General features: G+C 33.9%; 1 protein-coding gene across 4 annotated transcripts in view; it reads left to right on the forward strand.

The window, feature by feature from the left end:
* LOC148621592 (uncharacterized) overlaps positions 1 to 14,135 on the forward strand; it is a 50,598-nt gene that overhangs the window by 10,230 nt on the left and 26,233 nt on the right. For 2 of the 4 annotated variants that reach the window (XM_088576129.1, XM_088576130.1), the window contains exons 4-5: positions 2,497 to 2,718; positions 12,831 to 13,091. In XM_088576129.1, coding sequence (XP_088432255.1) covers positions 2,497 to 2,718; positions 12,831 to 13,091 — 483 coding nt within the window. Of the gene's footprint in view, positions 1 to 2,496; positions 2,719 to 5,849; positions 5,905 to 12,830; positions 13,092 to 14,135 lie in introns of those variants that run through there. The other 2 variants (XM_088576132.1, XM_088576131.1) reach the window with 2 other exon arrangements.

Here is a 14,135-nt window from a genome sequence, read left to right on the forward strand (position 1 = left end):
ATCAAATTGAAAGGTTATTTCCTGAACCGTTCCAGTCATGTTTCTCACATAAAGTTCTCTGTTGCTATGAACTAAGGCTACGTTTAGCTGGTGTGCTTTACAATGAACATAAGTTGCCTCTGCTGACTGTTCAAGTATTTTTGTCTATACCAAATTGTCTTTGCCATACATATTTGTGGCTCCATCTTAACACCGAGAATGAACGTTCCTGATATCCAGATTGACGTTTTCCCGAAATTGCACAATAATATCTGATATCGCCCTTAACCCTTTTTGCATGCTTAAAGCCAATGAACTCTTCTCGTACAATGATGGTGTTGTTCGTTTTATCCAAGAACCTAAAGCACAACGACACCTGTTCTTTCGTTGAAACATCCGTGAATACGTCTGCAATTATCACAAAGCATCAAGCATCCCAAAAGGCATTGATGATGCTGTCCTGTATATGTTATACAACGATATCAATAATTTAGTTTTGAATATCGGGACTTCGACTACCCGCGTGCGACGCCAACCAGTCAGAGAACTTACTGTCGCCCATGGTAATCTCGTGAAAGATAGCGATGAAATTACTCCGCTCCTCTATGTGTTTTCTCATGTTTGCTGCACAGCAGTATGACTTCGGATACCTTTCTATTACCATATATGTTGTTAGCAATATCCTTCCAATGACTCAATGATAACATGCTAATGACGGAGTATACGTTTCTTTTCTTTACACGCAAGAAATTATTCCCAGCTACCAAACAACTTCTGTGATTAGAAAGATTTTCGTAATACTTTGCGTAATACTTTTTCGTAAGTTCTTCCGGTCAGTCATTGCTGCAGAAGAGAATATTTTTTCCTTTGCATCGGATTTGCCGACATAGAAGCGATACGCACAAAATATTGAAGCTATGTAAATTTAGTATCACATACAGTGAACATTCCTATAACTAACTTGCATGGAATTTTCTGTTTTTCGATCCAGACACCCTCCCAAGTCTGAGTTTTGAGTCCATCTTCGCTCCCTCAAACCCCTGTTCACTCATTCATTTTTAGCGTGTATCGTTCAGCCAATTCCGGGTAAGAAGCACCAGTAAAAATCGATTACACATATATGTCAGTAAAACGGTAAACAATAACACGAGGTAGTGATATAGTAACTGGTAGTTGTAAGATGTCACAAATGATGATAACTAGATATTGTGTTTAGAGTCTTTACCGAAAAAAAAAGACGTTATGTGTACCCATTTTGTAAGTTATATCAAAGAATTTCTATTACGAGTGATTTGATTAGATGTTGGATCGGGTTAAATTGAGGTAACTCACTGGACGGCGCTGGACAAAACCCGCTAAATATGAATGAGTGATGTCAGGGGTTTGAGGGATCGAATGTGTACTCAAAGGCATGACTTGGGAGGATGCGATCAAAATAAACTTTTAAAAAATGATTGTACTATGTATGCGGTAGAAAAAAACGAATAAGCAGGTAGACACATGTATATGATAACGTAAAAGCAAAACGCACTGACCCACAAAAAAGATGGACAGGCAGACGTGAGTTATTAATAAACCATGCATACGTAATATCCTAATAATTCTTTGAAATATTCCCCGTTCAAAGTTTATGTATCATTTTTTTTTTTTTGTATTTTTAACATATTACCATACCGGGCCTGGTTGGGATTTAAGAGTTCTTGCATTGTTACTACCTCAGATTCTACAAAAGGCAACATAGTAGAAGACAATCATGTATGTTTTTGGACGCAGGATATGGGAAAGTTTTCCTGTGAATTGAGTATTTAAATAAATTTCGTATGATTATTTTCATGAGGGATCCGTATTTTGAAATACTTACTGAGATGGAAATGTGAAAATATGACTTTCCGTCCACTTTTGTGAATAAAGCAACCCTTTTGTCGTCAGTAATCAGGCCTACGAACACTTGTTGAGTTTGCAACATATCCTTATTGAGGTATGGAGGATGATGAGTGGCCGGTGATATTTCAATTCTCGCAGATGTTTCTTTGAGTCGGACTTATCTATGTTCATATTTGGTCTTCAGAAAGAGTTAACGACCTTGCTAACTATTGAGAATACGGAAACGGATTGTCACATGTTGAAATTCCGTATTAAGAAAATTAAAATCACATACCGGTTTTCATCAGGAGACAGAATTTACAGCAACTATTCGACAATCGGCATAAGAAAACGCTAAAAAATTAAGGCCATACCACCAAATTTTCAAATTCGTAGAAATGAAGGTATTAAAAAAAAATAAAGAAAGAAAATATTGCCAAATTTATGATTAGGCATGTCTTGATTCGAGCATTTGCTAGCTACTGTACCACAATACTGGACCAATTATTCTATATTTGTCTTGTTTAGTAGTGTGTGTCAAATTGACAGTTTTCCTGTTGTATTAGCAGTTAGTTATAACATCCTTTAAAGTCTAATCGTTCAAAGTATTTAATTTAATCAATTCATTCACAAATGTATCGTCTTCGTTTACAGAAAATTTTGGTCCATGCGAGGGAAATTGTTGTTTGAACTGTGAATCAGTTGCATTGGTTCAAGTTGCAAAAGCTGTTGGGTGTGAACCAGAAGACATGCAAAATAGTCAAACAACACTCCTGGAAACTCTACTTTCTAATCCACATTACGTAACTTCTTTACCACAGTTTCGCCAGATTTGCACTCATACTATTGCTATAACAGAATCTTTTCAAAATCAAGGTATGTCATTATCATTTCTTAATACTGTGATAAAGCTGATGCATGTACAAGGGTGATTTGAAAAATACAAAATAATAACAATTTTCATGTTTTTTATCACATATTAATGATGAAGTTATGTAAGAGTAATCAAGGGAACCAAAGTTACAGCGGTAATCAAAAGAATGTCATCCAGGGACAAAGACCAGACATGGAAAACAGACATACACAACAAAGAACATAAAGTAACTAAAATCATACATATAAAGTAACAAAAGCAAATGAGCAAACTCGGACTCCACTAAAAACTGGGAGCATGGACCAGGTGCACCGGTAGGGTAACCGCCCTCTGCTTTTCTTAAAATACATAAAAGTGAACTTAAGGATTGTGTTTAATTTTTGACCCGGTTGTGCGAGCATAACTTTGTCAAAAATTAAAAACAATCCTTATCATTTAATAAATGATAGACTAAAGTCAAAATTAAGATGTGTCCTTTCATAAAAGCCTTATTTAGTTAGGTTTATTTGAATTGTAGACTTCAAACCGATCGACGTAAATGACGTCACCGTACAAAATGCGTTCATGGAATATCATCTTGCCTAGATGTGAAATGAACAATCAAGTTTAATTATTTTCTTATAGTCAAAAGTGTAAATACATAAATCAACAAACCAAGATCAATAGATTTGCTCAAGTAAATAGAAAAATTAATTCTATACCTAAGCACAATAATTGTGTTACGATAAATTACCATAACTCATTTCCAATCTCAGATCCTAATTGTAAAATTAAATGCATGCTTATTTACTAACCGAAGCATAAAATATCTGTCTATCTTTAAAAAGCTTGCTATAAGTTACTTACGTCCATAGCTACGGCTAGGAACTTGTGTAAAGAATTTCTCGCCGATATTAGTTCAAAATGTACATTTTACATTCAGGGAGCCTAATTGAAGTAACATAAAATTCACGTTCTTAGGAATTATTATGATATTATAGCAAATTTCAGGAAATCAATTATTCCGGATTGTTTTTTTTTATAATAAAAAAAAAGGAATAAAGTTCAAAATTTTAACCCGGCTCTTAACATTGCCTAGTAGCGACCAAACAGTTTAATTTATTGATTAATATATGCCAAAAAAAAAAGAACAAAAATGAATAAATATGACACATTTATTTAAAATAAATAACGTTCGATGGGCAGACAAAGCCTTATTTCCGTAAAAAAATGTTTGTGACCACAAATATCCGAAAGACTAATCAAAGGAACTAAGGTTATAGCGGTAATCAAATGAATGTAATCCAGGGACAAAGACCAGGCATGGAAAACAGACACACACTTCAAAGAACACAAAGCAACCAAAATCATACCTACAAAGCAACAAAAGCAAATGAGCATGGACCAGGTGCACCGGTAGGGTAAGTGTCCTCTGCTTTTCTAGAAACGCCCACCGAGTTGCTCATAAAAAGTCAAGTCCGGGGTAGACAAACGAGGAAAGGAAAACTATGACCCGTTGAATAAATCAGTTTTCATGGTGCAGATGAGTACACCATAACGATCCACGAGTTCATGATGAAGACCATAAAACTTCTGTAGTGATGACTCCAATCTTGTAGCAACATAACCCTGTTCCGGCAAGCTCTGGCATAACGTACGAGTTGTGATATGAACACTCCATACGCAGGTGCTGAAGTGATGTTGCCACAGGTGGAAGGAAAGTTGACAAAAGTCATCACGTTTGCCGTAAAGTTTGGTCAATAGTTTTCCTTTACCATCGATTTCTAAGTGTAGGTCAAGATATGAGGCTGACTTCACAGTGTTTGTAGTATCCTTTATCTCAAGTTCTTTGGGATAGATGCGATGTATCAAATCCCCAAAATTAGGATTGTTGAAAGATAATACGTCGTCTATATAGCGGAAACTGAGATTAAAGGATCTAACCAAACAATCTTCTTTCTTTCTGATCAGATCAGCTATAAAGTAAGCCTCATAAGAGTGAAGGAATAGGCCAGCAAGTAAAGGAGCACATTTTGTTTCCATTGGAATGCCGACCGTTTGTTGAAAAATACGTCCACCACACTGGACAAATATGTTGTCGATTAAAAATTCCAGCACTGTGTAAACATCTTCTGTATATTTGGAAGATGATTTGGAATTATTTCTTACAAAGTATGAGAAATTTCTACCAAAAAGATATATTTGTATCTAGATGTACCATCCTTGTTGGAAAAACAATGATGTTTAATGTTTTTAAGTCGGGATTTTAACTGAGTATAGGGAATGGAAGTTTACAGTGTTGAAAAAATCATAGGTTTTCATGTTATTATATTCAGATAATAATCTAAAACTGGTTGTCTCAAAAAGATCTTTCGAATTTTTTAGGATCCACATTGAATTGATACCACTACGTGAGTAACAAGTGTTGTGGTAGGACTGCAGACCCTCTTTGACAGTTGTGAGTATAGAAGTTGAAAGTTTTGAAAGAGATTTGGTGGTACATTTTGCAGATCCAGCTATGAAACGTTGTTTGTATGGATTCTTGTGGAGTTTAAGAATCCAGTACGTAGACGGTAAATCACAATCATCGTCCGTGGTAGAGAGACCAAAACAGGATGGCACAGATTTATGGTTTTCCACAATCTCTTCTTTTTGGAGAGTGTGGTAGCAGTATAGGTCTTATCAGTGCTATTATTTTCTACGTCTACATCTGATAATAAACATTGGTTTTAAAACGTTTTGCAGACAAAAACAATGTTATTTTGGGCTTTGTCTGCTGGTACGACAACATATTTGTCATGTATAGTAGACAATGTTTTAGCTACATCCGGGTCTTTGAAAACAGATGTAGCCTTGGCACTCATGGGACCTACTTAAAACTGTCATTCGTTTAAAAATAGGCCATTTAGAAATTTCCAAAAAAATTTACAATGAAATGTTTTAGTTTCTTTTGGCCGCCGAAATGTGAATGTTTTTTAACAATGATCATATAGCACAAAATGCACTACAAACATATGTTTTATGATATTACATTACAAATTTTATATGTCGTTTTTGATAGATTTTTAATGATGAAAAAAAATATTTCCGATAAAACATGATTAATTCTAACAAATAAACACACCAGTGTCATCTTTTTTTTCTCTATTCAAAGTTTTTAGAACATTTCTGTATAGCTTCCAACTTTAATCTCAAGGATCTACTATAAGGTAGTGTATGTTTTTCGGTTATTATGGAATTCTTTATCAATTTGGCAATATCGGAATACTGAATACTTAAAGATTTAAAACGTATGTGGGAATAAAGAACTTATGTCAAAAGCCCATAATTAGTGAATTGTTTGTTTTGAACCCATCCGTTGGAACTAAAAAATCAGCTAATCTCTATAAATGATAATGAAGCATACCAAAACCAACAAGTGTCATTCTTAAATGATAATCCTTACCACATACAGCTCAAACCCTTTTTTGGACACGACTATTTCAATTTATTTTTAATATTTAAAAACTATAATATCCACAAAATTAATTTGTATTCTTCTACGGAATTTTAATTAGTTACTGCTTTAATGATCAAAATTAAAAACGAAATAAGATGTATAACCAGGGTAGACTTAGAATTCACATATATGAAACATGAAATAGAGGATTTGTAATGACGTACTTGTAAGAATTGAAGAATGACAATAGATATTCTTGCTCATTAAACCCTTTAGAGTATTATCTTTTAGACAAATTTCCACAAGTAAATCCATGAGATAAGATAGTATATAGAATGTTGAAAACGCAAAAGCTTTAAATATGGTTAAAAGAGTGGAATTTAAGGTGATGTAAAGGAGCTTCATAGTATTTGAGATTCAACCCATGAATATCAAACATTTTTACAGTTACTTTATTTTAACTTCTACACTGCTGACAAAATGTTCATTGATTGATCAGACAAAGTTTTGTTCAACAAGTAAATAATTGTGTTTTAATAATTTTATTTGTATAAATTTACGGAATCCAATACCGACATCAAATTCACCAATGGAAGGAATGTTCAACGAGGACATGAAAGACTTGTTGCTTGCTGGGATATCATCCTTGTCGAAAGTACCGAGTACTTCAGTTTTCGTTGATCATTATAGTAAACATTTTTAATTATTTGTTAAACATTCAAAAACAATGGTTGTTCGAGATCACAATTTATTTCACTTGATTTTTAGATTTCTAGTGTGTTTCTTCCTGATTTTTTTTCTCTTTTGTCCTAAACTTTATTGTTTAGAATTGGCTGCAGAAATGTAGGACAAGGATCAAATTTGTTTGTCATTCTGAAATTTTTTGGGGAAGTTGTGATTTGGTCCTGTGGAAGAAGGCCAAAATTTAGGAATTTTGGTCATGTTTCCATATTGGTGAAGTTTTATTAAGTCAGAATGGGTCTGTTGAAATGCACTACAAAATTAATTGTGTTCTCGTACCTTCTATAAACAGGTAAGTATAAAAAGGTTCTTATGACTAGAGCTATCTTTCTTGACACTTTTTGTTTGTTTTATTTCCACACTTTTATAATTTTTTTTATTGTTTTGAATAATTTTTTTTGAAATTTTATTATTTATTTGTAATGAAATTTGATTATCTTTTTTTTTTTGTAATTATGTTAAATTGATTGTGCAATTCAATCGTAATAAATGTTATCATTTGTAGTGACCATTACAACAGATGTATGTCTAAATATAATATACATATTCTTAGATTTATTGATATAAGTCGTTTTGTATTGTACTTTGTGAATGTGTCACGTGTGTCATGGTTGTAGGGAGCTTTTAATCTCTTCTCATGTTGTTCAATGTTTACAACTAGTACATTTGATTTGTATCATTTAATTATTTTTGATTACTTTTGTGTAGTTCAATTTTGTGTTTTTGATTTAATTATCTTTGTGTGATATTCTTACATTGGTTGTGTAACTCAGTTTAAATACTTTAGTGGATGTGTCACTGATTAGACATTAATTGTAAACTCCCCTTTTTACTGGAGATTTGAATGGTGCTTTGTATTGATTTTAGTCACTTTGTATTGTACTTTATTTTACTTTAATTATGGTTGTGATGAGATTATAACATTTTCCCATGTTGTGTAATATTTACAACCGGGAAATTATCATTCAATTGTTTTAATTATTTTTGTGTAACTAAGTCTTTTTTCATATATAACTCAGTTAGTTTGAATAATCATTTGGGGTTTGCCGTATCTAAAGTGAATAGAATGATATTGACGGTTGTAATTTTACCCTCTTGTTATGTTGTGTAATAAAGTTTTCGTCGAAAACGGAAAGTTAAGTAGAACTTTTGAGTGGTGTATGGACTTTCGTTTTTATCAATAGATATTTATTTTCGATATTTTCATCACATGTTTAATCTTAACAGACTCACTCAACCTTTTCATCGTTTTTCATCTATGTTATGGGCTTTTGTCTTAATGATTTTTATTTTTCTATCCATATTTTCATTTTTGTATCTTTCTGTGCCACAATTTAATGTAGTTATGGTTGACTGTATAATGGTTAGATGAGCTTTTGTCGATTCTAGGTTGACTACTCTAGTCTAATATTTTTAATATGTATATGTCGCGTGCACTCAAACTTGATTTGACCTGTGTTATGCGGTTGTATCCATTGTGAACGCATCTATGTTTAATATGAGGTTAATGAGAACTATTTTAAAAGCTGTCGTTGGTTTTGACCTACTCTTTTCATGCTTTTTACAACTCATCATTTATCGTGAAATTGTCTGTTTTATAAATCCGGATCCTGTTCCTTTCTAATTCTCTGTTGCATAAACCGATCTTTATTTGTGGTTTTCAATTCACCTTTTGTTACTTTTATTCCGTAAAATGTATTCAGGTCGTTTTTTGTGCAAGGACGTCTGCGCAAACACGACAACGAACACAAAGTAACTAAAATAAAAGATGAAAAGTAACAAAGTAAAAAAGTAAATGAGCAACTCGGACTTCACTAAGAGCGGGGAGCATGGGTCAGGTGCACCGGTAGGGTGAGCGTCCTCTGCATTTCACATAAAAAGTTAAGTCCATGGTAGAGGAAAGGGGAAAGGAAAACTACGAATTAGTAGAATAAATCAGATTTCATGGTGCAGATGGATACACCGTAACGATACACGGGTTTATGATGACAACCATAAAACTTCTGTAGTGATGACTCCAAACTTGTAGCAACATAATCATGTTCGAGAAGCCTAATAGTAAGAATTCTAGCACGATACAGAAAGTCTGTGTACTTACGGAAAACTCTTACAACTGACAACTCCATAAGTAGGTGCTGAAGGTATGTTGCCACAGATGAAAGGGAAATTGGCAATTTTGAATGAAAAGTCATCACATTTGTCGTAAAGTTTGGTCAATAGTTTGCCTTTACCATTGTTTTTAGGTTAGGCTTTGTGTTAGAGCTTTGTGGTATAAATGTTATTGTTTAAGTGAGAACCATTGCAGAGTTATACCTCAAGACAGGCTAAAAGTTCGAGATAGAAATAGTTACAGGTTTATCGTTAATTTAGATTCGGTCAACAGGTTAGAATTGAGAGGAATTTAGAGTCAATTATATGTGTCAGGAATCAGGAGAGTTGAGTTAAGAGTCAGCAGTAGGGAGTAAGAGTCAAGAGTATAAGTCAAGTCTGCAGTAAGGGTAAAGTGTCAATATCAAGGGTCAAGGGTCAAGAATTGGTGTAAAAGTCGGGAAAAAGAACAAAAGTTGGGGAAAAGATTCGGGAGTACGAGTCAAGAGTCAGTATCAAGGGTCAGGGTCAAGAGTTGGAGTCGATAGTCGGGAGTAAGAGTCCAGAGTCAATACCGAAGGTCAAAAGTCAAGAGGTAGAGTCCAGAGTCGGGAGTGAGAGTCAACTGCAATATCGGGGGTCAAGAGTCAAGAATTGGACTAAACAGGCAAACAGAGTTTAAAAGGGGTGGGGGTAAGAGTACAGAAGACATATATTAGAATGGTGACTTGAAAAATAGTTTAAAAAGTGAAAGTCGATTAAACGTTATTTTAGAACCTTTCATGGATATCATACATTACCTGATTTACTCCAACGAAGCGAAACCAGGTGTACTCCTTATTCTAAATCGTCGCAAGGATCGATGAGGAGCAATTTGGCAAGCCGCGAGAACCACGGAAACAGATCAATACAGTCCACTTACACATTCCAGCCCAAGTCAGCCTAAGCAACACTAAACCCATGCAAACTGGTTTATTGAACAATGATACTTTGTTGACAGGACTACACCAATATGCTATACAAAAGGAATACACCAAGATACTTTGATGAACGGAGGGTACTTGGACGACCATTTCAAGCCGTCGGTATTTAACCAGCGTCATAGTTACATTTTTGTAGCAGGGGCCACCGGAAGTAGAAACACGATGTTTGTACGCCAATTCGTACAAATCGTGAAACACATGTATCCTAACTTAACAAAATATGAGTGTCATGTTGTTGGTCCAGAGTCTGTTAAACAAAAACAAGTAGCACAGAAGCAGCATCAGTCTGAAGCCCATAACTTGTCTTGTTCCTCTTTAAAAAAAATCCCCAAGACGTTTCACAGGTCATGACCATGACCCAACAAATGTTCTCCAAGAAAACAACTTTATGAAATCGTACGAGTGTGCCTACGCCAGACCCCATGGATATTTACTGATCGACATGAAGCAGGGTACCCCAGCCATATTGAGAGTAAGATGCAACATTTTCTCATGAGAAAATCAGGATGTGTTCTTGGATGCAGAGAACGTTAAAAAGAGATGGCAAATATTGTTTGGACACAAAGAAAATTGACGTCTCGAATGCAGTAAAGAATTACTAGGTAGGTCCTTGTAGAGGATTTCATTCAGAAGAGGACAGCAGTCGTGATGCCATACACCAGCAATAGACAAAAGAGTGTGAAAAATGCAAACCAAGGACTGGAGGAATGAATGGGAGTGAGACCCGAAAAAGTCCTGATGGTGGACCAGTCTGAGTAAAGAAAAAACCCGACTAGAAAACAGATGTGAAGCCTACAAATGGAACAGTATAGAGAGGATTCTAGACCAAAGAGCTTGCAGACGTCTTACAACCTAAATAAAGTGGCACAACGTCAAGATATTAAAAATACTGGTGGAAACCAGGGCGGAGCACCGTACAAATATCCTTGTTATTATAAACAAAAGATCAACCAGATGCGTTGGAAACACATGGATTTGAGAGTGGATCACCATTTGACCGCTCAGATGTCCTCGTTCTAGAAAAGACCTGAATGATTTTTAAATCGAGCGGAAAGAATTTACAGAAGTTCAATCAGATGCACTGAAAACAATGAAACGATATTTCATCAGAAATAACACATTCGATACAGTGTAAGGCAAAGCCCCAATAAGTATTGAAACTGAGTTGTACAAAAAATGTAATTACAAAAAAAAACTTTAAAAAAAAGAATGATGAAAATTGTTTCCCAGTTGTAAACATTAACAAAAATTAAAAGATGTCATAACTGGTATTCGTCCATATAGTCCAATACAAGGCGACTAAAAATCAATACAAAGAACCATTCAAATCTAAAGTAAAAAGGAAAGTTTAAAATTAATGTCTATTCTGTGAGACACTTAGTTAAGTATTCAACCTGAATTACACAATTAAATTATTACACCAAAATAATTAAATCACGAACGCAAAATTGAATTATGCCAAAATGATCAAAAACAATTGTGTGATAAAAATCAAACATCGGAAATGAAAATATTGCATAATATGAAGAAGATATCATTATCTACATACAACCGTTAATCATAAATTAAGTATAATGCAAAGCGACTTCAATCAATAACTCTAGCATAAAAACGGTGTAAAGTGCTAAGGTCATAACACAAACACCTATTCAAAGTGAATTACACATTCAATTTAACATTATTACAACAAAATAATTAAACTTCATTACAAACATACAAACAAATAATAACATTATACTGATATGATAAAAAACAATTAAAAATAATATAAATAAAACAAATTAAACCAAGAAAAATAAGTCTAATCATAGATCCCAATTACACTTGCCTGTTTATAGAACGACAAACCATTGAATATGACTAATTAGAACATTTAAGGGGTTCTTTTGGGTCGTTTCCGCCCAAACCTTTCAGGGTCCCCTTCCTAGGTCAAGGGTCCTCATTTCCTTTCATTAGTCATGGATCTCCCATCTAAGTCCACATTAAGTCACGCAAGGTCCACTTCCGGGCACGCCAAAGGTCCACATCCGGTCCCCTTCTTCTCCTGGTCACCCGGTCCACAACCACCGGAAGTGACGTCAATCCCCTAAATTACCCGAAAAATACTAAGACTAAACCACCTACTATACTTTTATCATTCATGCAGGCTTGATATTGTGAGTGCAATGTTGTACAAAAGACCAAATCTGAGTAAATATCTGTTTTTTCATGTATACCTGTTTAGCCACGCAATCCACAATATTCAACATCCATTATGACTTTAAGACTATGCTTCCAGTTTAGTTGTTGCCATTCGTTCAGTCCTTAACATTTAGGTCAAGATATACCACTTTTTCGACAAGTCTAATTTGAATGATATTCAGAGCTACATAAAAAGGACATGAAACATCGGAACACAATAAAACATTGTGATGTAAATACAATGTGTATGCATGAAAGTTGGAATTCATAATATCTTCCTTTGAAACTTTACAAACGAGACCAACAATATACTATTAAAACCTAAGATACAAATTTAGAATCCAGGCTGTGCTGAAAGTATAAGTAAATAAACTGTCGACAAAAAATAAAAATAAAACAATAAAGTTAGAATGTTGCGTTGTCAATCGTTCCGTATCGTTATTTTTTTTTATCTGTTCCCGTTTCTTGTCAATGCAGCCTGTTGTTTTTTTTACGCATTATAGGCGTGCTGGTTTTACAGTCACATGTCTGTTTTATTTCATATTTTCATGTTAAAAACCTAAATTTGGTATCTCAGTATTTCTGCTTTGGTATTTTTGTATATATATAATGATTAAAAAAATCCACAAAAAATTATGAAAAAGGATATTATTAAGTGTGCATGTGCCTTTTACATAGCTTTCTTTCTTGTATTGATATTCAGGTCAGCGGCATACGAAAGCAAAAATACTGAGTAATATTATAAATGCAGTGCTAAATGGCAAGAATTTGATGGAATTGCAGTATTTGCTGCGAATGTTCAATTCTTTTGGATGGATAAAAAGACAGGATATTGGACTTGCCAATAGACTAACCAAGTCAGACCTAGTACAAGAAGTGACAAAAAGACTCAGTGACCATCTCATTGATGCCAAACCATTAGAACAAATATGCTGGGTTTCCACTGACAACGTTTTTCTCGAAGGTATATTATGATTAAACGGAAAATGCATCACGCATATATTTGTAATGCGTAGAACTTAATGACTGTAAGTCAACTATTTTGAAGTAATAATCAGTATTTGTGCGTGTAACACTGTTAATTCTGCCAATGCATTGGTCTTTTCTTTCCGAATGACAATCAAAACAAGACGTTGGTCGTGGTAGTATGAACAATATGACTCCATCAATATTAAAAATGACAAACACTAAGAGTAAGATTTTTTAACTGATAGCTGGAATGAGTCATGTTTTTGTTTGAATAAAGTGTTTGCTTAGATGTGTATTGCATTTTTTCTACTTTAGATGTTTGCAACCAAAGATGTTTTATGATAAGTTGTCATCATATGAATGATAGCACAAAAAATTCTAAGTTACTCAAATCGAATAGTATGATGCCCTATATCAAGAAGTCTCTAAACTTTGGTCTCTATAATTATTACTTTATTTTCTTCAACGAGGAAATCATAAATATTTTGAAAACTGATATGATTTGTTGTAGACAAATGATCTGTCTGATTAATATCTGAATTGCTCTTCATTTCCCTTAATATTTTGCAATTTTTTGTAAAGATAATTGATGCATGATATCAAGTTACCGTGGCTAGCATACTATTACAGAAGCTAATTAATTTTCCATGTAGTAGACAATTGACCAATTTTTTCACTAAGCAATTTTACTTTATTTTGCCTCTTTATTAAATGTTTTCATGAAACTTTTTTTTTATACTGAGCACTAGTAAAATACTGTGTAAATGTTGTTGCACTTGTATTGTACTTATACTGCTCTAACATTGTAATGAATGCCATCTAGTTTTCATTTTTAATACATTTGTAATTTGCAATAATTCTGTAGTTTTACTGTTTGTTTACACGACCTCATACATTTTTCTTATTAGGGGACTATTGACCCCATATTAGGGCAAGTCTTTTTTTAAGGAAGTTGCTCAGTTATTATATTATGATGTTCTTTTTATATCATAATACATGTATGTATTGCTTTTGAAGACTTTTCAATAAGGATATATCA

The sequence above is a fragment of the Perna viridis genome, chromosome 3, assembly GCF_037379345.1.
Source record: "Perna viridis isolate PV_CMFRI_1.1 ecotype Kerala chromosome 3, ASM3737934v1, whole genome shotgun sequence".
NCBI lineage: Eukaryota > Metazoa > Mollusca > Bivalvia > Mytilida > Mytilidae > Perna > Perna viridis.